The sequence below is a fragment of the Rhinolophus ferrumequinum genome, chromosome 6 (genome assembly GCF_004115265.2).
Source record: "Rhinolophus ferrumequinum isolate MPI-CBG mRhiFer1 chromosome 6, mRhiFer1_v1.p, whole genome shotgun sequence".
NCBI classification, from domain to species: domain Eukaryota; kingdom Metazoa; phylum Chordata; class Mammalia; order Chiroptera; family Rhinolophidae; genus Rhinolophus; species Rhinolophus ferrumequinum.
In genome coordinates this window covers 36,396,377-36,423,063 of record NC_046289.1, presented here as the reverse complement: position 1 = coordinate 36,423,063, position 26,687 = coordinate 36,396,377, and the positions used below count along the sequence as shown (strand labels likewise).

Genomic DNA, 26,687 nt, shown 5'->3' with positions numbered 1-26,687 from the left:
TCCTGAGGACAGAAGGAGTTGATTACACTGTTAATTCTAAAAAAGTACTTATTTTCCCTGTCTGATTTGGTGCCTCCTGTTGGAATCTGCTCACTGCTCAGAGGAAATCTCTTTATCCTTTCATGAGGTTGTAACTGCCTGGGCATCCTTATAAACCTTCAAATTCCGACTTGTACTTAGAACCAATGGGAACGTTTTACAGAAAACTTCACAACACAAAGCAGCTCTCCTGATGCCAAGGAGTCATCATTAAGGGCGGCCTCACACATTGAATCAAGTGTGCGTATATTACCCTCACTCCCATGAACCTGTCTTTCAGCACGATCCATGACAGCAAGAAGACAAACGCTTTGTTACAACAGAACAGAGCAGACACATCCGTGGCTGTCAGCTTCTTTAAAGCCAGTAAATACAGGTAGTTAGTCAAAGTCCATAGAATAGAAAAGGGAGCAGTTCTTTTAAGAAAGAGCTTCAACGTCAGACCATCTTCCCCAAAAATCCGACTGCATTCCCTAGGAGAGAAAAAGAGGTTAAGAGTCAGGTACTGTTTGTGACACATCTCGTGTTGCCTAACTCTCGACAGCCATTGTCAGGCAAGAGCACAAACACTCCAGACTCATCGGTCACCCGTAGAACACACCGAACTCAGTCCTGCCATCTGCAGACCACAAAGGGTTCCATGGAAAAGCGTCCACATCTGCCGGCACAGAGCTAGCCTAGGCCTCTCCTACCTGCATATGCTCTCGACATGACTGGGGCAGACATTCTACTGTTGCTGAACATTCGCAGCGAAGCCGGAAAAATACAGAAACAAGTGTTTGCTGGAATTACTAGTTGTTAAAAGAGAAGATTTGTTTCCCAGTGGGCGAATGCAGCCGCATCAGGATGATGCTACTGTGTGAAAAGACTACAGATAACTTGCGGCTTCACATATCATGTAAAGCCACTCGCGGCTTGAGAGGTTACTATTCCTAAGGCACTAAGTCTCTTTCTAACATATTTGCCCAGTTAGATAAATTTCTTTTTTCTCTGGCATTTTAAGGCAGAAAAAACCAAAACAAAGAAAGGTTCTGTCATAACCTCAAAATAGTAAAAAATAAAATAAAAACAAAACTCAACAAAATATAACTTTGTTATATACACACATTTGGCCCCTTTGGAGGAATTACCTGAATTCATTGTGTAAAAATAGTCACTTCGGTTAAATCATTCATTTGTTTGATTTCTGACTAAATTGATTATTTAGCCCAAAGGGCCATTTTAAACAAAATGTTCAAGCTAGTGATATGGATAGACAATAAAGGAAGTGATAGAGTAACTGCTTATTTCACGATAAACTAAAAATAGGCTTGCCACTGGGAGAATTCAGCTTTATTTTTTTCACTCAGTTGTCCATAAACGTGTAACCACTTACTGGGCAACTATACAATGAGCCAGGCCCTGTATTTTCAAGAGTAGTATAAAAATCTTGTTCAAACCAACAAGTTCTAATGTTTACACATCTATAACGAAATCCATCTACATGGCTCTAGATCGTACTAGCACTGGCTACTCTTCCAGCTTTTCCTGAAAAGAAATAATTGTGCCTCAAAATATTGCAAACCAAAGTCATCTCCAGCCAATGTTTGCGTGCCATGCCTGACGCCCTTTTACCCCCCAGGAGGACCACAGGGAGGAGGGAATGACACAATGGTGAGTCTCTAAGCATAGGGGGATGGCCTTCAATAGCAGCCCATGATAAACGTTGTGCCCAGGCAGCCTAGAATGCTGGCAATTGCAGGCCAGCCATTCCAGGACGGTTAAAAATGCAACGTGCACACACTGAAACCGTGTAGTCGTTCACTTTCATGTGGGAGACAACCAAAGAGAAGGATTTTTCGAAAATGAAAATGTGATTTCCCAAAGATAAATTTTAACTGGAAAGAGACAGAACTTTAGTGAATGGACTAAATCACCTAGGCGCAAAGCCTTAGTAAAGGAAACAGAAATTACACGTGTTTACACACATAGGACAATAGATTGCCTCTCCCAAACCCTAGAGCCATAAAGATACTTGGAATCAGAGCCACACACAGAACAAGCAGCGGTGTTCACAGAACATCCTGGGCACAGGTTTCATATTCTGTACTTACAAAGGGATCTGCTGCATGAGAGTCTGCCAGCGAGGGCCGGAGTTGACAGTCGTGGCATCTGACATCTACAACTACTAAGTGCCTTTTAACATACACATTTATGAAAGACTATAACCCATTTCTGATTAAAGAATTTCTTATCACTGGCCCTAGCCAGGCAGTGATGGTTTTTCTTTCCCAGAGTCCACCATCATGCTGGGTCGAGTGTTCTCAAGCCAAAACTTGGTATGCATGCAAGTGAACGATCTGACCCCCCAGGGAAGACCAGTAGCAGCAGATGGACAGGGAGAGCCCCCCAGGCAAAGCACTGCTGAGAGGGAGAGCGCCCCCCACTCTCCCCACAGAGACTGTACTTTTCTCCTGGCTAGCCCTGTCCTCCAGGCATTGCCTACCTCATTGCTCCCCTTTTTTTCTTTCTCTCACTGTCAACTTTCTCACCATTTATTTATCGCTGTTGTTGCAAGAATTAAAAATGCTCTCCGTTTAAACGCCAGGTCACTTATGTAGAACCTTATGCTACTTAAGCATTAAACTGCTAAGAAATGCAAAATTTCCAAAAAAAGAATAGATTTCTATGGAGAAGCTAGATAACAGTGGGTCTCTTCTTGGGATGATGAGATCAGGATTTCTAGACCAGAGTCGGGATTGACAGGTGGCAAAACTTGGACTGAAGTTTAGAAGTTGGGAGACACCAATAATTTAATTATGCTCACCATCATTATAGCAGCTACTAGTTATTGAGCCATTTCTGGATGTCAGATGGCATTGTAAGCACATTTCATAGGTACCTGACATGGACAAATGTATCTTTGGCTCTAGTTTCACACTTTCTAGAGATTTTTTTTTCCATAAGGAAACACCCCTATTCAAACTGTGGCATATAATATTTTTCTTCTTAAATTTCAAATTCACCTGCGGCAATTGAATTCTCTTCATAGTATATAAATGGAAGGATCAAAGTATCAAAAACTACTTCCAAACGGACAATTGTTACCATCTAGATTTAATACTTTATGAAAAATTCTTTTGATGTTAGTGATAAGAAAAAAACTGGAAATGTTTTCATATCATTCAAAAGAAAAGGAGAAACTAGTCAGAGGGTCTGATGCTGTGGGACAAATTCTGTTTCTAGTCTTACACACTAACTCCGTTTTCCCATTGTTCTGCCCTCAGAGCTTTGGGGAGTCCCTTCTTGGCAGATGGTGGTAATGAGTCTACAGGGAACAAAAAGACCAGGGATCTCAGAATCTTCTGGTACTACGTACTTCTCCTATGGAGGAGGCCCTGGAGAACAGTCCCTTCAAAGACAATGTTTTCTGTTTGACAATCAAAGCTCTTCGATTCGGTTTTAGACATGGTCAACTTCACTCTACCGGCACTAACAGTTGGAGGTGTCTCAAATCACAGATTTTGCTAAATTCAGTGTCAGTCCATCATGGGAGATGAGGTAAAGATGAAGCTTATTTCCAAAACATTTCTGTCAGCAGCCACCTCTTGTAAATGGGTTGTCTTAAATAAAACCGACTTGACTTGCTCTGATGTGTTCTGAGGTACTACTTCCCATAATAACTTTTGCTGTTCGTATCAACCTGTGTATCTAAACCATAGGAGAATTCCAGCAAAACCCTCCTGCCATGGGTAATGCACGTATTTTCAAAGAGGGAGAATTTTAGTCTGATCATCATTTCCCCTGCAATTGTTTATTAAATATTATTAAAAAAGAACTTACACCCCGAGATCATGTCTATGTCAATGGGAATCAAATTCCAAGTATCTAACAATCACAAACAAGTAGAAGGCTTTTTTTCTTTCCTCCAAATCAGAAAATATTTATTAAAATTTTTTTTTCTTTAATTAGAATTGAATTTTCATGGACACACGTGGAAAATCCACGCAGTGTGACTTTAATATTACCAGGCACTTCCAAGCTGGTGATAGAAAATGGAAATTGAAGACACAGCCTTCACAGTTTATGAAGCTTTTTAGAATAGTCTTATAATGCACCAATTATAGTAGTCATTCCTTCTTTCATTAGGGACAGGGGCAAGAAAGAAAGTTTCTTTGGGCTCCCACAAGACAAATTTATTGTCGTTCGGCCAAGGAACAATAAGCTAGTGTGGAGAACTGTTTCCCTCCCACTGCCATCCACTAAGGTCCCGACTAGTGTTTTTTCTTGGCGATCAGAGCTACTGTCTTGGAAGTTATTCTTTAACACTGGGCTGTTCCTTTCCAAGAAGCTGTCCGTTAGCAAAGGAACTTTGACCCAAACGCAGCTTTGGCTTTCCTTGAGTGCTGTGCAGGGCTGGTGGACATTGGCCCTGCCAGCTTCCAGGGCTCTCCAAGATGGGGCCGCAGAAGCCAGGTTTAGCACAGAGCAACCACTAGAACGATGGTACTACCAAGTTCATGGCTGGAAAACCAACAGACAAGGGCCCCTGTGCTCTTAGCCAACAAAGAACGGCATCTTTCAAACTACTCCCAGGCCATGTATGAAATGACGTCATTTCATCTGCTTAGGCACGATAGTGTCCAGAACATGGAGCAAATATTTTTCAATTAATCTTTTTAATACAGCTTTATCTTCTGGGCTTGAGACACTAGGTGTTCTTTTAAAACATGACTCTCAGAGATAAATAGATCTCAGTGAAATCTGGGTTCCATTATTTATTAGTGCGTTGCCTTGGACAAGTCATTTAACCTTGCTAAACCTGTTTGCATTTGTTTTAAAATGGGAAGAATAACCCCACTGTAAAAGGCAGGTATTACCACCAGTGATGAGTAAATAAGGTAAGATACACAAAAGCATCAGCACAGTGCCTGGCATCTTGCAGACCCTCAGTGATTTTTTTTTTTTTTTTTTTTTTTTAGGGGGAATGATTCTGTTTCCTGGCGTTCATGTATTCGTTACCAACCTCAGATCCCGTCTCTCCACACGCCCCAAGTCAATTCAGCTTATAGTCCAAAGAGATACAATGATGCATATTTCCATGGAATTCTTTTAAAACATCTCCTATTGGCCATTTAGCATAAAACTTACCTGAATTTCTTCATTGGGGATTGCTTTTCTTGAGCAGTGGCCAGATGACCAGAATAATAGACTGGGAAAAACATAATGTTCCAGTTTGTTGAAAACCACGTCATGAAAAATGGACAGTAGAAGTTCTTGTAAGTAATTTTTACAATCTGTGTTGTTCCAACCCAAGACGATGACACTGACAAGATGATCAGGAGTCCCCAGACAGCCTTCAGAACCACGGATGTGCAGGAGAGGCAGCGAGCCTTGATTCTGTTCTCTTGGCTGCTGTTCTCAGGATGAGTCTGTGTTCCATCATCTCCTGTAAACAGGAACGGGAAACAGGTGTGTGGGAATCACGTTATAAAGCAGCAATCAAAGAGGCAGACAGTAGAATCACCAGTGGTTTTATTTTCTACCTCCATTTGAAGAGACTGATAACTCTGCCTCATTTTCTCTCCAGAATCTCTGCTCTGTAAAGTACAGTATGTATCTGGACCTCCATCCAGGCCCTGACGGTGTTCATGATCTAGCTGTGTGCTGTGCTGTTCTGCAGTGTACTCTACCCACTTCCTTGTAAGAGCTTTACACATTTCAGCCCCAAAGACTTTGGCCTTGGGCACAGGACCTGCTTTGTTTAATCAAATGTGAGCAAATGTGAGTATGCCACCTCCTGGTAGAGCTTCAAGAGGCATCACAAGGTCTCACCAGCTCTCTTGCGCTTCCTCTCTGTCACTAGATGGAAAATTCCCAGTAGGAGCTGCTCTTTTGGTCTATGTGGAAGAATGAGCAGAACCCAGCCGAAGCACCCTTGCATCTGTTGACATGAAAAGTGAGCGAGAAATAAGCATTTGCTGTTATATTCCACTGAGGGTTTTGTTTTGTTTCTTTCTTTTTTATTTGTTTTTAACTGCAGCAACGATGACTTTTAAATTGAAAAGCAATGTCTCCCAAGAACAGAGTAGTCCTGACTACACAAAGTCATTTCCCACCTCAGGACAAATTACCATGTAGTATAGTTCTGGGAGCACAATGAGTTCTACTTTGTATTTTTACATGGACTAAAAATATTTAGTAGTTTTTTTTTTTTTTACACTAAAATAGTCAGAGCTCTCTGAAAGTGACAATCCTGAAGGCCTTCTCCTCTGATAGGGAAAGCAAGTTCAACACAACGAATTAATGTGCCTGTCAGGAAGTCAAGTGGGAGCAGAGAGCACCCTGTATCCCTGTGCTCCCTGAGATCCTGGATGGTCAAATCCTGGGGGAAGGGAGGCAGAACTGTCTGCAAGTTTCACTTTTGTGTCTTCAGGCATCTCCCTTAAGCACAAGGTTTATTCTGGGGGTGAAGAAAGTGGTGTAGCCCGCAGATTGCAAGTGGTAGTAGATGCGTTTCTCACGTTACCTCTCCAGCGCCTGCGGGCTGTCCTGCTGAATGTGTTCCTACTGCTTAATGAGCCAGGCGTGAGTGCCCCACTGGAGTAAAAACTTTCACCCAGCTAAGGCTTTCTGATATAATTATTTGTGGGGAGGGGAGCAAGCCTGGAAAGTGAATTCTTCATTGGGAATATAAACCAAATAAGGATGAACACAGCAATTACTGTATAATTTCCAGGTCTTACAAATAATACTGAATGCTCGGGGCCTAGGCCTCCAGAGGATGGAGACTGGTGTTCTTTTATTCATTTATTCAACCAACTCCTGTGGAGACTACCAGGCGCTAGTCAGTCAGTTGGGTCCCAGGGGTTCAAAGAGTTGAGTTCATGGCCTAGTAGAAAGCCAGAAAACACATCCAATACAGTGTCATAAGAGCCAAGTATGGCAGATACAAAGCGTACTGAGGCAGAGGAGAAGCGCTTTTTAAGGGGTGGAGTAGGAAATGATCAGGAGAAACTTCCATGATGCAGTGATGTTGAGATGACCCTGGAAATATGAAGTAGCCAATTCCCCTGACTGTAGAGACAATACTTGTTCTTGAAAACAGTTCTGCAAATTCCCTGTATGATCATGTGGCTTACGCAGAGAGTAGAGGGAGGGTTAAACCCCGAAATGAATCAGAGGGTAGAATAAGACTCTTGTGTTGGGAGGCTGGGAAGGAAACATAAACCTCCCCACATAAGTAGGTATTATTCTCATTTTATAGATGAAAAAACTGAGACTCGGTTTAAGGTTATCTAAGGATGAACCCAAGTCAGTATGACCTCCAAGCTTTTTATTCTGAATACTCACTGCGTCCAGCATTGAGGTGTGAGTGCTCTGTTCAAGCCCTAGAAGTTTCAGAAGTGGTTTGGAGAAAGTTCTCTTTCCTGGCGGGAATGGCAGTGTTGCAGTCTTGCGGTTTCAGAGAAGTGACACTTAAGAGAAAAGTGTACTCTACTACACTTCAGATCCCATTATTCTCAGGGACTATCTCATAAAGGAGAAATGATTTTACAAAGTGTAGGTATCCCTTTGAGCTGGTATCTGCCTTCACTGTCACCTGTTTTGAAGATTGCTTCTGGACTACCGCCATACCATGGGTAGCACTTTTGATGACATCAATAGTCACCTACATCCTCCGATAGTGTTTGCCCATTCTTCTATTAACTAGATTTAATTATTGCCAATTCTTTAATTTTTACCATCTATAGGTACCACAGAGAGATTAGGTCTCCAGAGCTCTTTTTTTGGGGGGGGTGGGGGGTAGGGGAAGGGAAACAGGACTTTATTGGGGAACAGTGTGTACTTCCAGGCCTTTTTCTCCAAGTCAAGTTGTTTTCCTTTCAATCTTAGTTGTGGAGGGTGCCATTCAGCTTCAAGTTGTTGTCCTTTCAGTCTTAGTTGTGGAGGGTGCAGCTCAGCTCCAGGTCCAGTTGCCGTTTTCTAGTTGCAGGGGGCACAGGCCACCATCCCTTGCGGGAGTTGAACCGGCAACCTTGTGGTTGAGAGGATGCGCTCCAACAAACTGAGCCATCTGGGAGGCAGCTCAGCTCAAGGTGCCGTGTTCAATTAGTTGCAGGGGGCGGAGCCCATCATCCCTTGCGGGACTCGAGGAGTTGAACCAGCAACCTTGTGGTTGAGAGCCCACTGGCCCATGTGGGAATCAAACCGGCAGCCTTCGGAGTTAGGAGCATGGAGCTCTAATCGCCTGAGCCATCGGGCTGGCCCCTCCAGAGCTTTTATTTTTCTATTTTAAATATGATTTTCAAAAATAGTATTGCTTAGATTTATAGTTTTTGTGTATATCACTAAAATTGATTTACCAGGAACTCTCCATCCATTTTTATGAACTTTGTTGGAGTCACACACATTGATGGTAGAGGCTACTGGAATTTGGAATCGTGTCCTAGCCCTGCCATCGTATGGCACTGAGGACATGTTTCATTTCAGTCTTAGCTTCTTTATCTGTCAAACAGTAATAGTATCGATCTCACAGGATTCATTTTGAGTTTAAGTACCATAACATTCATGAAAGCCTTGTGAGCTGCTCTTCAGGTTATTCTTCTTTTATTTTCTTTGTGGTGCCCTGGAATATCCCCAAGTGCCTTCTGAATTATCACAGAAAGAATAAATTATGTCCCATGTGATCTTTAATGGTATAGTTTTTGAAATTTATAATCTGTATATGATAGACAGGGCAAGTCTTTATTAACCAGTATGTTTAATTAACTGAAACGTTCTATTCCGCAGATAACTGGAATAATAGGAATAATACTGCAACTTATTAAAGCCAATTAAAACTTTCTGAAGATCTAAGATGTCATTTTCTTTACTTTTTAAAAAGAATTTTAGCCTTGGGGCTCATACCATTTAAAAATACTGCCATTTGTTGAAAAATATCTTTTTTCATATGAATAAAACCTCTTCTCAAATTAGTAGGATCCTAGCAGAGGCTTTCAGGTCTCCTCTCTACATCTGTTTACCCCTCATCTCGGTGTCCCCTGCATTGCCATTTCTCTTCTTTTTTTAAAGCCAGTTTTCTCAAACTTCTGTTTGTGTTTGTTTTGTTTTTCGTTTGTTTGGGTTTTTTTACTACCCACTTTTTAATTTTTTTTTTTTTTTGGATGGAGTATTTTGCTGTGGTTGTTTTTAAGGATATAAGAGATTTTAATATGTTGCTGGCCAAGCTGAAGAAACAAATGGAGAAGGAGAGAATGAAAATGCAGGTGAAAGAGATGGAGAGGAGGTGATCATGGTACAGGAAAAGGACTTAGCAGTGTGGCTAAGGGAGAAGTGTGGTCCTCTGACGAGAGGAAGTAAGTATGGACTCGGTGCTTGAGAGCATCCCTGCGGAAGGCAATAAGATGTCCTTTTTTGATAAAAAGTAACAGCATTGGACAGCCGCCTACTGGACCCAGCTGCCTTTAAAAATGCTAAATTTGTTGGGACACTCATGGATATAGTTATGAGATTTATCTAGCAATGCTAGTGACCCAAGTAAACCAGAGGTTGGTGAGTGGTCGGACAGATGAGGCGGAAAGGCTAAAGGTCTTGACTGATCAGTAAATGCTGAGTAGAAGGCAAGTGAAGTGTCCTGAAGGAGGTGTAAAATTGGGAAAAACCTGAAGGGCTCCAAGGACTGGTAGTCCTGATGAGGGCAAGAGCAGAGTCTGATTTTACTGGTGGTTTTATTCTTCTCAAAATGGGCACAGTGTGCTATTATTGAACCCCAGGGCCAAGATGAAAGATGATAGCTTTTGATACCTTGAAGACGATGAGAAAATCTTTATAAGTTACCTTATAAACGTCATTAGATGCCATTGTTTAACCACGTGGTAAGCCCTTCAACGATAGCTTTTGGTATTCTCGGCTATACCACACACCCCTCACAGATTGTGCAAATATGCTCCTTGACTTATGATGGGGTTACGTCCTGATAAACCCATCATGAGTTGAAAATATTGTAAGTCTAAAATGGCGTTTAATACTGTACTGTAGGGTATGGGTTGTTTGCCCGTGGCTGCATGGGAGCTGTGGTGGCTGCTGTAGTCCAGCATCAGGAGAGACTACCATACCACATATCACTAGCCCAGAAGGAGGTCCAAATTGAAAATTCGAAGTACGGTTTCTCCTGAATGCACATTGCTTTCACATCATTGTAAAAGTAAGAAAATCCTAAGTCGAACCAGTGTAAGTCGGGGACCATCTGTCTCTATACATTTCTAAATCTTTCCCTAAGAGTTCCTGTAGTACCTCTGCATTCTGTGCCTGTGGTGAAATCTTTCACGGCGGGTTAGAAGATTACCGGGACAAATGAGAGGAGGCCACCAGCATACCTGATCTGTTCTGCCTTTCCACTCTGTGTCCACAAACTCCAGATGATCCTCGGCTCTGAAGTTCAAGAATGGGAGCAGAAGAGTCTTCGGTGATAGAGAGAGGGGACAGCTGTCTACTGACGCCACTGTGTGAACTGGGGCAGTTTGCTCCTGGTTTACATCGAGTAACCGATGCTCTGGAGGTACCTGGGAAGAAAGAGTTCACACCAGTGTGAGAACTTCCTGGAGGAAAAACTGGAGATAGATTTTAAGTGCCTCAGCAGTAAAATGTATGGCTGCCACAACCAGAGTTCACATGGACCATTCATTGAGCACATTTCTAATTTTATAAAAGGGGCTCCTGAAAAGAAAATGCTATATTGGCAAGGTCTGTGTCTCTAAGATAAAGGGTCTTTTTAGATAAATCCAATAACTAGAAATGAACATTAGAATACGGTGTTTGCATTGATAACATATGTCCTAAGTTAGAACGGCTAACACTAAGAGTTTGCCTCAAGGAAAGCAAAGTGTTATGCTATGCTTGCTTCCTCCCTTTCCTTCCCAAGGCTGACTGTGGAATACCTAACTGGTAAGACCGCCAGCAGTGTCACCTGTCAAATCCACTGTGCACTTTCCATCAGATTGATCACTGAACTCCAACTTCATTCTGTCTCCTCAGTCACCTCCTTCCTCTCCTGCTTCATCTTCCACGAACCCTCAACCCGGTCTCAGCTTCGTTGGCCTACAACCAGTGCACTCACACAGGGCGCTGTGCTCAGAAGGAACCCCAATCCCCTCCACACACACACACATCCGGGGGTGGGTTTTCTGTAGTTGCCATCTGGAAATTCTTAATATTTTTATCTCCTAAACTGTTCTTTATAAGTGGCTTTTGATGGGATAATGGGGCACACACAGGGGCTTGGAGCCTCAGTTCACGCATGGCCTTGTCTCCTACTGTCTCCCTACATCCTGGGGTGGGTTTTCACTTTTGTCCCTGCCTACCAATCTCACCGGATTCTGGGCACTGGCGTGGGAAGCGTTGGGGTATCAGGGTGGGACTGCCAGCGTCTGTGGGGGCCTGCCCTGACCCAGTAAGTAAGTATCCCCATGTCTAATGGAGTAGACATTAAATAGCAAATAACAAAACACCATGGCATGGGGAGGAAGAGAGAGAGAGAGAGAGAGAGAGAGAGAGAGAGAGAGAGAGAGAGAGAGAGAGAGAGAGAGAGAGAGAGAGAGAGATAATAGGATAAGGAGGGAAAAGTCATTTTTCTGGTTTTTGACCAAGAGGCCCTACATTTTCATTTTGCACTGGGACTTGAGATACATTGCCAGTCCTGCCCGAACCTAAATACTCCATTCCAGTGAAGCTGTTTCTGGCTGTGTTCTGATGCCTTACTTTCAGTGCTGACAGCTTTTAGGCCTTTGGTATTCCATTCCTCCACCTGGGACACTGAATCAACACAAATCCTTGAACACTAAGATCAAGTCCTGATTGGTTCATGCAGTCTTTGCTGTTAGACATACTTGTATGCATCTGTACTTTCTTTGAACGTGTACTGTCTGAGCTCATTTGGACAGCAGTCATGCACTAGCTGCCTCGATACTTAATTTTCTCATGTGTGAATGCTTTGACTCTGTTTTTGTAAGCTGCCGATGTCCGAGACTGTTCTCTCTCGCTCTCTCTTTAAATAAACTTCTAAGTTTGGAATAATTTTATATTTACAGAAAAGTTAAAAAAGATAGTTCAGAGAGTTCCCACATTCTCTTCAGCCGGTTTCCTCTAATGTTAACATTTTATATACCCCTGGTACATTTGTCAAAATTAAGAGACTAACATTGCCAACTACTATTAACCACACTTCAAACTTCATGTGGATTTCACTAGTGTTGTCACAAATGGCCCTTTTGTTGTCACTAATGGCCCTTTGCAATTCCAGGATCCCATCCAGGATGCCACATTACGTACGTTGAGTCATCATGTCTCCTTAGCCGCCTATGACAGTGTTTCAATCTTTCCTTGTTATTCATGACGTTGACCGTTTTGAGAAGTACTGTTGAAGTGTTTTGTAGAATCTTCCTCAGTTGGGGTTTTCCCCTTGTTATATTGAGGTGATGCATTTGGGGGTAAGAATACCATAGAGAAGTGTCCTTATCACAGGATATCAGTTATTACACTTATTACTGATGATGTTAAGTTTGATCACCCGGCCAAAGTCGTGTTTGCCCGGTTTTTCCAGTCTTTCTCCCCTTTCCATACGTTGTTCTTTGGAAGCAAGTCATTAAGTCCAGCCCATACTCCTTGGTGGGGAATGGGGCAGTGTTAAGCTTTACCTTCTGGAGGGAGAGTGTTTACCATGTATTATCTGGAATTCTTCTGAAAAGATTTGTCCCTTTTCTCCCTTTATTTATTCAACCATTTATTTATACCAGTATGGACTCATGTATATTTATTTTATGCTTTGGGTTATGATTAAACCTGAGTTGTTTACTCTTTTGCTCAAATTATTTCAGCTTTCGCCATTAGGTGATTGTCTTCTGAGTTCCTTTGATATGTTCCCATTCTTTTGTGTTTTCTGAACTCCTCCTTACTTTCTGGCACTTTCTGGTACAATGCTCTGGCCTCATTTTTTATTCTTCCTGCCTCACTCCTAGAATCAGTCATCTCTCCAAGGATCCCTAGATCCTTTAATTGGAGAATGATATTTAGAAACCAAGAACTGTCTGTGTGTTTATTGTTACTGGAGCACCCCTGAATGTGTGTCTTCTGAGTTGTCAGAGCTAGGAAATATGTGTATATATGTCAACCTATGCATATGCAGATATCCATAATTATTCCTGTTATCTATATAGCTTATACTTTTTAAATGACCTCTAAAAACCAGGTAAAATGCTCTACATACAGTGTGACCTCAAGAAATACTTGTTGACTTTGATGAGGAGCAACTGGGATGATTAGATGTAGAGGATCAGAATCGACTTGGACGCCGACGGCCATCAGCTCCGAGACAGATCTGCTGTTTTGACCACTCTCTGGGGCATTTGTGTTTGCTCCTCCTTGTAAGCGGTGAATTTCTTTAGTCTCACTGATACCTGGTGGAGAACAGAGGCTATCATTTGCTCTGGGTCACGGAGGCCATGTCTTGTTGTGGTACTTCTGAGATGTCAAATGAAAAGTGAAATCTTGATAAAATGGTATCTTGGCTTTAATTTGGCTTTGAAGACATTATGTTATGTACTATGTGACTAATCACATGAAGCAATCAAATCGGAACCTCGAGAAGCAGTGATGCCCCCCTCCCCAAAGAAAGCTGGTGTTCCTGAACCATCATCTCTCACAAGAACCTAGCAGGACAGCAGCGTAATCTAGATGCAAGTGTTAGTTCCACAGCTCAGGCCTCTCCATCTATGACAAAAGCGTATCTTGTCTTCTTTTCTTCCTTTTTCTCTCAATCTTGGGAAAAACTAAGTAGGAGTATATAAAAATGGAGGGAGCTGTATATATATCAGTTGGTGTCTCAAGTTGACTTCATTAAAATTTATTATTTAATCTTGGGTTTAGAAAAAACCAAAAAATATACAGCTACTCAAAAAGTCAAAAGAAGCATTACATACTGATTACTATGCTTAAATTAATGCCATGTTAATATTGTTATTATCAAAGTATCAAAAATATATAGGTTGTTGTTTTCCATATCCAAAATATTTACTGTACCTATGTTTCTAATTGAATGTTTCAAATTCAATGAAAAAAGGCTGTCTAAAATTCAGTGAACCCTCATTTATTCATGTTCTTCAAGAGGGACTGCCATTCAGACACTCCAAGTCATTTTCAATTATCTTTCAAGTATCTTTTATAATTTATTTTTACATGAGGTGTGCCTTCTCATGTCTTCTTAGGTGAATATCAGGTTTCATTATGCAATCATTTGGCAATTGTAGGAGGAAAGAAAGAAGTCCAAAAATAGGGTGGATAGCAAGTTGAGATGGGGTTGAGATAAAATATTGGCCATAGGTACTAAAAAGTTGGTAAATCATGTGTAGCTAGCAAGTGTTGGATTTGTAAGATAATGAGTAATTTCTCTTGCTTCTTCATTTTCACTGAAGTGTTATGCCGTGGCTTCTGGACCTCCTTATGGAAAATAGCTCAAAACCCATTGCCTGCTGCCAGCTGCCTACCACTGGTTGATTTGTGGAAAGACCCAAGAGGAATTGAGCCACTGGAAATATTTAAATCATTGTCCTAAAAAGGCAAACTTTAAACTTCAGAGCCAGGCCCAGAGGCATGTTTAGGGCTGGGGCCATGAAATAGTCATCTTTAGTGCTGTAAATGAAGACACTGTCCGATGCTCTATGGCCTGGTACCACTCAATTAATATAAAGCCAGTGCTGACAAAAATAAATATTCAGAATGTCACCTGGATCATAAATAAATCATGTCTATTTTCTAATGCCACAGTGAGTGCCCAGGCATTGCAAATTCAGTTAGTGAGCAGTGTTCAGACTTCAATAGGTATTGAGAGTAAACGGTAGTAGCAGTGACGAGTTGGAAGTCTCTCATTAGTCACACCAGGTGATCCCCCTATCTCATAAAGACATCCGTGCTTAGGCAGCCCTTACACTTGTCAAACACATGCTCTGGATTTGTGTTTTAAAGAAGGGGTTGAGGTCAATATTCATGTATTCATGTATCCCAATAAATTATCATCCTTAATATTTGCTTGTGTAGATCATTTCTGGCCCTAAATCTCCCTCCACTACCACGCTTTATTTCTTTAGTGCTGCCAGGGCTGACCCTCCACTGTGGCCCTAATTACACCAATGTTTTATTATATCCAAAGTTGTTTTCCTAATTCCAGCTTCCTCTTACTTGCCCATACCCAGTTTCTGACCCCTCAGCCTTGTTACACTTTCTTTTTTCTTTTTCTTTCTTTTTTGTTACACTTTCTGTCATCTGTAGAATTAGATTATGGGTGATTTCTGCTGAACATTCATAGAAATCTGAAATTGATTTTTAAGTATTCCCAAAGTACCTAAGGAAGAATTTTGAATCTATTTGGCTGGTCCCATATATGAATCAGCAGAAACACCTCAAAATTGCCTTTACCATTTTTTTTAAATGATTTTTTCCTGATTTTAAATAATTTCCCAGATAATAGAAAGTGTGTTATTGTTGCATAAGAATACATAACAATTAAAAACAAAATCTCTGAGCCCAGTTAACAACTCTCTGAATGTTTTTAATGTGGATACCTTGGCCCTCTGTCCTATTTTTAACTGCCCAGCACCCAGTTCCCTTCTTGGGTAGGAGGACACCCCTTCTACACGAGCCTTGGTGAGAAATGGTGCCTCATATTCCACAAAGAAAGCTAAAGAAACCCACATAATTCTCCGTGCCCCTGGCAGTAGGGGTGTGGGCACGGGCGGTAGGAGTGTGGGCACGGGTGGTAGGGGTGCGGACATAACTCAGTTTCAGCAGATCAGACCCTTCTGTCCAGAACTTTGAGTCTCAAAGAAGCTAGGACTGTTGTCAGCAGGGTGTCAGGTAGTGAGTGAGGGCGATAACAGCATCCTGGCAGATTGCCCCAGCGGCTCAGCAGCAATGGCCTCTCAGTTCCTGCACATTTCCCGAGGTTCTGTGAGTCTCTCCTCCCAAATCTACCCAATAAGTCTCCCTTTTGTTAACCAGCCACAGCCGACCTCTGTGTCAAGAGCCTTGTCTCAGACCTTTTCTATGCCACAGAGAGGGCAGTGACACTCCAGGGCCTTCACAGGCATCCAGCCCCTCAGCCCCTGCTCACCTGGCCCTTCCCCTTTCCTTCTGATGTCTTCACTCACCACTTCTTTTTTTTTTTAATTTTTAAAATGTTTTCAATTACACTTAACGTACAATATTATATTAGTTTCAGGTGTACAACATAGTGATTAGACATTTATGTAACTTACAAAGTGATCACCCCGAAAAGTCTAGTACCCATTTGACCCCATACATAGTTATTACAATATTATGAACTATATTCCTTATGCTGTGCTTTACATCCCTGTGACATTTATATAACTGGCAATTTATACTTCTTAATTCCTTCATGTTTTTCACCCATCCGTCCCAAACCCCTCCCATCTGGCAACTTCACTGCTTCTTTTTGGATTGCAGCCACCTATGTGGGGCAGTATCTGTTCTCAGAGAGGGGCCCGTTGAGAGCGTAAAGATTTTCTGGAATTCTTGCCAACTTCCCTGTAAGAACGTAATGACATACATTCGTAAAGGGGCATAGCTAGCCAAGCTATCTTTGCTGAACACCTGGGGGCAAGCTTTCCCCTGGAAGATCACTGGCTGATTCCCAGTGTGAAGGTGGGGGGGAGAATAAGATGCAACACCGCACTTTTCCCTATGTCACTCTGATGCCTACAGCAAGTAGAGATTCATTGGCCATACAGTAAATACCCCTGTCCTGATGGTGCTGAGATATTCACTTTAACTCACGAAAACCAAAAGGAATTTAGGATCCCCTTTAGAACATTTCCCATGGAGATCAGCTCAATAAGTTGAAGCAAAATAGAAATGCTGTGCTGTATGTATAAAAGTGCTGTCCTTGTCTGATATAAATCTATAGTTCAACTACTCCTAGAGCAGTAAATATAGTTCTGCAAGTCGTACCTTCGCACACACAGCCCCTTCTCTTAGGTGGTAAGATGCTGGCCTTAAGACTACACAACTATTTTGCTTTTTATAATACCATATACATTATTCCTAAAATACATACAAATAATGTAATGGTATTTAAAGTCATATTTTAGATGCAGTAGGTGTGTGTATGCTTGGAAATAACTTCTTGTTAAAGTAACTGATTTTAATTTGTTTTCTAATACTGGTTTTCCATCTGCTGAGCTTACTTCCTGGAATCATCCTGTTTGCTTTTCAGGAAGTCTTCATATTGCCTTTCTTCTAGTTGAGGCTGCCCCTAAAGTCTGATTTCCTTGAAATATGAACCAAGACATTTACCCACATACAGTATAGGTGCATATGACGAGTACTAAGGTTGCTATATACCTTGCAGTATCACTGCTATCCTCTTGCAATGTCACTATTGCCCCGAAAATCTTGGGAAATATTCCCTACTGACGGCAGAAACCTTTTTCTTACAAATTCCTCTCTGGTAGGTTCTCCTGAAAAACATTCCCTTCCAAATGTCCCTGGTGAGTTTCTTGATTGATGGATTTGACAAAGCATTAATAAGGCGGATTCATAATTCATTAAACAATTCAGGATCAACCAAAAGACCTGTGGCTATTAGACTAATTTATTCACTAATTAATTCATTAATGAACAAGGTATTGATGCCTACTAAGTGTCTAGCCCTCAGCTAATACAAAGAAGACAAAAAGGCATGGTGATTGTCCTCATTTTCTTATAGTCCAGATAGGGGAAAAGCCAATTACACAGTCATTTCTATAAAGAGAGCTACATGCCGAATGGGTGGATAAGTCAGTCTTTAATCAAGGAGCCAACTGATTGCTCAGCCCTTTGCCCCTGCCAATGGTCCAGAAATATATTCTCATTTGGGAACTGACTTTTAAACCATAAGCCTATGGATCAGTTCACAGAATATGTATGCCTTGTTTATGAGCAGAAAGAAAGAAATGGGCAGTTGAGTGTGCCAGGGTACAGCTAATGCCGTTAGCGTATACATTTGTCACTCCGGGAGGGGAGTGCAAGTCAGGAACTGGCAGAGGCAGGTGATTACTAACTTAAGCTACAATCTAAATAAAACTATTTGCAGGTGTCTGCCTTAGGGGCTATGAAGAAAGTTGAACAACAAGCATCAGGTCATTTTCACAATTTTTATGGGTGTCCTCATCAACCAGGTGTGTGAGTGACACAGTCCGTGAACTGAAACCCACAATGATAAGTCCCAGCTCCACACTCATATAAGCCTGTTCCTTACTTACCTAGATCCTACTCTCCCTTCAGTGTCCAGCTCCAGGCCTATCACCAATTATCTGGGCCCAACATCTACTTCCTAGGTTAATCACTGCCACTGACTAGCTTTAAGCAGGGAAATGGAAGGATCAGATTTGGGTTTTTAGAAGATTGCTCTACAATGTGGAGAATGGATGAAGAGGGAGTACATCAAAGATAGAACTACTTGTTAAGAGATCACTGGCAGTGGTCTGGGGAAGACATAATAGTGGCTTTGAAGAAGTTGTAGCAGTGAGGTCAAAGAGAGGAAGATTTGAGAGCTATTGCAGAAACAGAATTGACATAACTTCATAAATGATTGGATGTAGAGAAATGGTGAAGGTGAAGAAGGAGTCGAGAATAGTATCAGTTTCTGTCCAGGACACCAGAATGGGTAACACACCATTCACTGAGCTAGAAGAAGGACCTAGTCTGAGGGGAGCGTGAAGAATACAGTGTCAGACATGTTGAGTTTAAGGTGCATAAAAGTTATCCAAGGGAAGATAGACAGCAGGCACTTGGGCACAAGGTCTAGAGTCCAGAAGGTAGATTTGGGATCGAGACACAGATCTGAGAGTCATGATAATATGGACAAGGCATTGAAGCCACAGGAGAGGGTTGAACTGTGTCCCCTCCAAATTCACATGTGGACGTCCCAACCTGCAGTATGTCCGAATGTGACCTCATTTGGAGATAGGGTCTTCATGGAGGTAATCAAATTAAAATGAGATCATTAGGGTGGGCCCTAATCCCATGACAGTGTCTTTATAAAAAGGGGAAATTTGGACATGCGCGTGCGCGTGCACACACACACACACACACACAAAACACCATGCTAAGATGAAGGCAGATATTGGGTTGCTTCTACATGCCAAAGATTGTCAACAAATCACTAGGAGCTCGGCAAGAGGCAAGAGGCATGGAATAGATTCCCTCTCACAGGCCTCAGAAGGAAACAACCCTGCTGACACCTTGATTTTGGACTTCTAGCCTCCAGAACTGTGAGACAATAAATGTTTGTTATTAAAGCCATAGAGTTTGTGGGACTTTGTTATAGCAGTCCTAGGAAACTCAGACAGGAGGGAATGAGACCATCCAGAGAAGAATGCTGTATTTGGTGCCTAATCGGGCCAACACATTAGCTTTTATTAGTTAGGTGGGGAAGTTAAGGAGATAAAGCTTGTCAATCTCAAGATCTGTGAATTCCATACACTATAATAGAAAACTGATTCAAGCCAATCACCCTTGCCTACAGGCAGCTGTACCATAAGTCTCAGGATGTTTGTACTTCCCCAAGGGACAAAACCTATATGCATATGAATAGACGGAGAGCACATCATTGAATCTCTTCCCTTGCTGGTTTTGGGAAGGAATGCAGCCACAGAAGCAGAGGCTTTTCTTAGCCGGGGGAAGGTGGGGAGCTGTGCCCACCTCTATGAACCCCGTGGGTTCTCCTGTTGGTCCCCACTGGACTGTGCCTGTCTTAGGTTGCTTTCCACGTGGAAAGTCGTACCTGTCTTTGACTATCCAGCCACCTTTCTGGGACCAAACAGGGAGGCATAATGTGCAAACACAAAGGTTAAGCAAAGTCCCAGAAAAGATCTGTCTCGCAGACTCTTCTTTCTTTGGGGGCAAGTACAAGGAGACAAACAGTTAAGCTGCTGTGTGGCTTCAAGGATGTAACAATACGGGAGCCAAAAATGGAGAGTGAAAGAAGACGACCATGGCACAAAGTGTGCTTTTGTGGTACCACAGTCGTTATTGACCATGGACTACTGTTTGTGGAACAGTAGGGGCAAAAGGATTGGCATTTATTGAGAAAGGTGTGGGAGGTGAGAAAGCACATGCTGGAAGTATAAACAGCACACAAATGCAAAGAGAAAGGAAATTATTCTATATTGAGATTTTGAAAATACCAAAATCATGTTATTTTAAGGAGTAGATGAACTATACCAAATCTGTTGCGTGGGACAGGGAGGATGGACACACATGAAGACGGGTGGATGGAAGGAGACCAAGTCTCTCTGCTTTGGTTCACAATACATTGGGGCAAAGAAGCTAGAAAACAGATGAATTATAACACAACATGGAAAGCTCTGATATACCAACAAATCCTGGACTTAAAGGAAATGACGATCTACAGCATGGATGGAAAGATACAAGAAAAGATGGCAGAGCCAGGTAATTCAGGGTAGTTTTGTTGGAAGAAAGATAATCCTTTACTCTCAGTGCAAAAGGTTCATAAAAATCTTGCATGGCTTTGTAATTTAATAGGAGAAGATGTAAAACTTTCTTTAAGCTCCCTGAAATCTTCCTACCCAGAATTCAGGAGCTTTGATTTGGCAAGTTAATCACCTCCCTGCTGCATCCATGGTTGTTGCAAATGTCCAATCCAAATCCTCACTATAAAGGTCATTTCTTGGCCAAAGATGAGGAATATATATTAAATTTCTATTCCTTTGGTAAGCAAATGGAATAAATTATCCCCTGAGAGGACCGTACTTATTGAAGTGAGGCAAATTACAGCAGCTCTGCAAGTGACAGAATGCTTAATGCACCGGTACTGATGACAGAGCATAATATATTTTAAAATTCTCTTGTAGAGGCAGCTCCTGCAGTTTGTTAGGCATGCTCACTCTTGCAATCCTAAATTTATCTAATGGAATGGACGGTTCTTCTGATGTTCACGCTGTCTGGAAGATGACTTAAATATACCACACAGGGTGTGGGATAAGGCAAAAGGTCCTGCTGGCAATGCCTTCTAAACATTCCTTGCTCCATCTCCTCTTGTCCTCTTTACCCCTCCAGTTCCCCACATTATGCCTTCATTGGCTCTCTCTTGCATAACTGACTGCCACATGCTCAGTCCCCAGGACTGCACAGAGAGGAGGTGCCATGTGCAAATAGGTTATCTGATATCAAAGAGAAAACTCTGGGTATCCTTGACCCACACACCTATAGCCCAGAGGCTAATTTTCCTGGCCACTGTTTTGGCTAGCGGAGATTTAGCAAACCTTATTGGTTCATTCATAAACAATTGCTGAGGGGTCTCCTGTGTGCCATACATTGAACTAGGCTATAGGGGCTACAAAGAGGGCAAAGACCAAGTCTGTCTGCGTTGGTTCACAGTATATTGGGGCAAAGAGGCTGGAAAACAGGTACGTTATAACCCAATGTGGAAAGCACTAATATACTGACAAATTCTCAAATGAAAATGAGAACCTACAGGAACCTGAGCCTGGAATGTATAAGAAATTGTGAGACCCCAGAAGTAGGAACAATACTTACAGGACAACTATTTCTTGGGAAACTAGCCAAAACCAGCAGGAAAACAGCCTGTGGTGTGTGGGGTCATCTGAACTCAACAATAGTGAAGCTAAGTTGTAATGATGTGCAACTTGTGCTAAAGACCAATTGTGGTTTTCAGCCTTAAAAACTCTATAATCAGCTCCCTTTTTCAAGCGACATCCACAGAGCCTAATTCCTTGGCTTCTTTCAGTCAATGTTCACTTTGTCTCAGAAACTTCATTATTTTTCATTAATATACAAACAAAAGGTTGCAGGGGTACAGAAGACTATGTTTTATATGTTTTTGTCTCCACCATCAATGCCTAGCACAGGAAACCTGGGTGGAGAAGCTTTCTGTAGAGACTAAAAGTATAGTGAGTGTGGTTCAGTGCTCACTCATGCATCTAACAAGTATTTACCGAGTGCTTCCTATGTGCCAGGCACTATGCTAGCTGCCAAGCAGAGCTTAATTGATAAAACAAATAGGGTCTCATCCTTGTGAAGCTTAGTATAAGGGAACAAACATATAGACATATGAATACAGCACGAGTAAGCAAATACATCAACAAATAATTACAAATTACAAGGACTGTGAAGAAAGCAAGAGGGAGCGGCGATAGAGAATAACAGAGTGGTGTCCAGGAAGATTGTTGTAGTCAAGGGAAATCCCTCTGGGGGGATTAAAGGTAAATGGAGACCTTAGGTTGAGGAGAAGATACACATACAAAAACAGAGGGAAGAGTGATTCAGGAAGCAGGTACAGCATGTGCAAAAGCCCTGAAGTGGAAAAGAGTTTGGTGAGCTTTAGGAACGAAACACAGGTCAGTGTAGGTGAAGTACCACAGACAAAGGAGAGAAGAGCATAAGCTAAGATTAACACGGAGACAGAAGCTAGATCAATTTTGAGGTGGGATATCTGGATGCAAATATCCACTGGGCAACTGGACACATCTGACAAGAGTTTGTGGATGAAGACAGAATTGGTCACACAAACTTGGAATCATTCGTATCAATGAGACAGCGGAAAACGGGACAGGAGATTAACTACCTAAAGCTATGACCATAAAGTAGATGCTCAGAGGGTCCATGATGAGCACCCTGGGGAACAGTCCTGGGTAACGCCTGTTACCAAGCGGTGCAGAGACTAAGGTCAACAAACAAAACAGAGCCGAGGAGCCACAGGCAGAAGCAGTCATAGAGGTGAGAATGTAAGACAGGAGAGTTTCAAAAGGGAGACACCAAACACTACCAAGAGCTCAGGGAGATTGAAGGTGGAAGAAATATCCACTGACTAAGGCTCTAGGGATGTCACAGGTGACTTACGAAAGCAGTTTCCATAGCGAGTAAGGGAAAGAAGAGGAAAGACTAGAGGCAGAGGTATGAGAAATTGGAAGGTAGACAGCATCAACATCTGGTGAAGGGTTATTCCAGACATATGGGACAATTCCAGCTACGATCAAGTAACTTGTACAGGATGAGTTTTCCCTCTCATTGCAAACAAAACTGGACAAACCGTATGAGGCAACTGTTTGGCCAGTAGGTGGTGCAAGATGGCAATCCCTAAGAAAGGTCGCCAGGAAAGCTCCATGATTTCCAGCTTTTGCTTGGGGAAAATTTCCTCCCTGGGGTGCAGAAAGCTGAATCTGAGCAGAGCCTTGAGGTACCACCAAGTAGAGGAGGCAGAGATCAAAGTTTGGGGCAGCTGAAGTCATTGGAATTCGTGGGGCAGTCAGAAAGGAGGGAGCTGTGACTTCTGAGGCTGTTACAAGCAAATGACAAGTCACTGGCTTATTTCTCCAGCCATGCCATTGATTACTTCTCCCCATCCAACCCCTGGGCCTACAATCTGTGAACTCATATTTAAGTTCAAAGTCTCAGTTTAAGTGTTGCCCACGTTTAAGGGCATTCCTTGACCATTAGCCCCACTCTGTGCATGGGCGCTTACCTAATAACACCATATTGCATTGTAATTTCTGGTTTACATATTTTTCTCCCTGGCTGTCAGCTTCTTAATAGTATGGGCTCTGTCTTGGCCATTTCTGAGTCCCCAGCCCTGGCACTTAGTAGTTTTTTGAGAGCATTTGCTGAGTTGCCTTGCCTTTGAGGAGAAACTAAGTGTAGCACCTAATTATGTTCAATAAATTTAATGTGTATATGTCTTATCATCCTCACACATGTTCAAGAAATATTTAATGACTAAATGAATAAACTGACACCATTAGAAATGCCTTAATTAAGGACAAGAACCCATTTCTACTTGTTTTGAATCTCTTACGCCTCTATGAGAGGATGTTGGGTACACACTAACTACTGAATAAATACTTGTGAGATTGGTTGATTAGCAGGAAAATCACTCAACTCTAGATGTATCAAGAATTTCCTCATATTTGCATCTTTGAAATGTGAGCGCGGAACAGAAACCACAGTGGCAATTGCTTTTGGATCTCTCATGACCACCGGATGCAGTTGACTCTAAGGCAGGGGTGTCCAAACTGCGGCCCGCGGGCCAGCTGCGGCCCGCAATCCATTTTTAATTGGCCCGCAGCAAATTCCAAAAATATATTTAGTTTACTTAAATAAACCAGGTGAGGCAATACGTACTTCACCTCGAGTGAGTGGCCCGGCTGTTTGTGTATTTTACCGCATATGGCCCTTGGTGAAAACCGTTGAAAAAAGTTTGGACATCCCTGCTCTAAGGAGTCGCCACATTTAAGATTTGAACAGCAAGGACAGGCTTTTTTTTGTGTCCCTGTTTCTGTCTTCTGGATGGAGACCATTAATAGACACGCTGAGGTGTTCTGATCAGCAGAGGCATGGAACAGAATCAGCTTTCCAGGCTTTTTGGCAAATCTTAATAGAGTAATTATACAATTATTGTGTGTCTGGTTCTATCAGGGGCCAGATCAAACAAAGTGAAACATCTGAGGCTTGATATTTACAAAGTCTTATGTGAGGGGCAAAAGGAGAGTCTGTCGGAGGCTTCCCTGAGAAAACGGCAGTTTGTGCCATTCTCTCTATTCCTTTCTGGCCTCACCCACGGACCACTCACAGTCACAAGCTCGAGTCCCCCTGTGCTCAATTGCTCCGATGGAGCAATTGCTCTACTGGAGTCCCAATTGCTCCAATGATGCTCTTTGATTTCTCCGTCACTTGGAGCAGCAGTCACTAAGAGGCATTTCTAATAAAGCTATGGTCTGAGGAAACTTGTTCCCATCTGAGATTTCGCACAAATTTTTATCTTTTCCCAGAAGCTGCTGATAGCATAGCTTCCAAAATTTTTCTAAGGTCCAGCTTGGCTTCCGGCATGGTCTCCCGAGAGCATAAATTCTGCACCACAGCACAGTTGAAAGGGCCCAGGTTTGGAAGTCAGATGACTGAGGACAGAATGTCAGCTCTGCCTCTCACCGGCTCTTAGGCAAAGGGTCTTTCCTCTCCAAGCCTCAAGCATCTCATTGGCCAGGAGGAAAGTAATATGTATCTAGTGGGGTTGTTGTAAGGATTGGATAAGATAATGCATATCATTGTTATTTTATTTACAGAACATCATAGTGCCCAGAATAGTGTCGTTCACCTAGAAGGCTCTCAAAAAGTATTTACTGATGAAATTTTGCTTAAACTGAAGGCATATATTAGGTTGGGGCAAAAGTAACTGCGATTTAAAAGGTTAAAAAAAAAAAATTGCAAAAACCGCAATTACTTTTGCACCAACCAATACCGTAGACAGAATCTGACTTATAAACTGGTGTTTTTCCCAACTCTAAATGCATTTCTTTATAACAAACAAAGTTATAAAGAGTGGTTTGACCATGGACTGGTACTAAAATCCCCTTTAGTGCATAATATTGCTAAGATGCTATGTATCTGCAGTGGAGAAGCACAGGCATTAAGCAAAACAAGAGAAACTGACTGATTTATGTTGAAAGTTTGTGGTTGTGGAAAAGTAGGTTACATTTAAGAAAGAGAAAGAAGTTGTAGGTAATTACTGGGGGAAACTTTTATGTGTCTCCCAAAGACTCTCGGTTGATGCCCTGCATCTTATTCTGTTTCATTCCCATCAAACCTGAATTCTGCCTTCTTTGATACAGTTTATCCCATTAGCATCAATTCTTGGCTTATCAAATGGGGTCTCAAGAGTATAGCATATTTCCCAAGGAACAGAAAACTTTAAAAAAGGATGATACAGAGAGAAACAGAGTAATGTTTATAATAACTCTAAGAACAATTGAAAAAGAACTTGGAAGCAAATGGAGTTAAGTGTGTCGGTGTGTGTGTGAATTCTACCTCAGGCCATCATTTTAATGAAGACGTGAGCTGTCACAGCAGAGGAAAATGGTATGTGAGCTCTCTCTCTCTCTCTCTCTCTCTCTCTCTCTCTCTCTGAGGGTGAAAATGGCAGTGGTAGTCAAGATTTCAGAACAGGGAGTTCCCCATAATGGCTTCCAGGTGGTATATCAGCCATTCCAGAACTTGGTTTCCATTCTAAACCAAGTGCATAAGAAGGGCTTGTAAAGCAGCATGAAGGAAGGGGTCTGGGTGACTCCTTTGGAAAGTCACTTAAGTTTCCTAGATTTGGGTGTTTACAGTTTCCATCTATAAAATGAGCAAGTGGGACTAGACACTGTATGGGAAATTTCAGTGTGAAAATTTTAACTTTTATGAAGATCTTATGACATCATACCAACTAACACTTTGTTTTCACCTAAGTACAAGTTAAAATCATAGACTTTGCTTGTGAAACCCAATATGGTTCTTTTTAAAATTATTTTTTATTGGGGAATATTGGGGAACAGTGTGTTTTTCCAGGGCCCATCAGCCCCAAGTCACTGTCTTCAACCTAATTGTGGAGGGTGCAGCTCACTGGCCCATGTGGGAATCGAACCGGCAACGCTGTTTTTAAGAGTTTGTGCTCTAACCAACTGAGCCATCCGGCCACCCTCCAATATGGTTCTTCACCCTCACTTGCTTAAAACATTATCTTCCCTAAGCATTGCCATGACAATTGCCATGAAATAGTTTTGTGTCTTGTAAGGAGAGGAGTTTCAGAATTATACTGAGATATA

General features: G+C 42.0%; 1 protein-coding gene across 2 annotated transcripts in view; it reads right to left on the bottom strand.

The window, feature by feature from the left end:
- Positions 1-26,687, bottom strand: part of SLC35F4 (solute carrier family 35 member F4) — a 183,609-nt gene that overhangs the window by 15,010 nt on the left and 141,912 nt on the right. For both annotated transcript variants that reach the window (XM_033106924.1, XM_033106925.1), the window contains exons 2-4: positions 10,398-10,583; positions 5,170-5,467; positions 293-512 (exon numbers count right to left, since the gene is read on the bottom strand). In XM_033106924.1, coding sequence (XP_032962815.1) covers positions 293-512; positions 5,170-5,467; positions 10,398-10,583 — 704 coding nt within the window. The remainder of the gene's footprint in view (positions 1-292; positions 513-5,169; positions 5,468-10,397; positions 10,584-26,687) is intronic.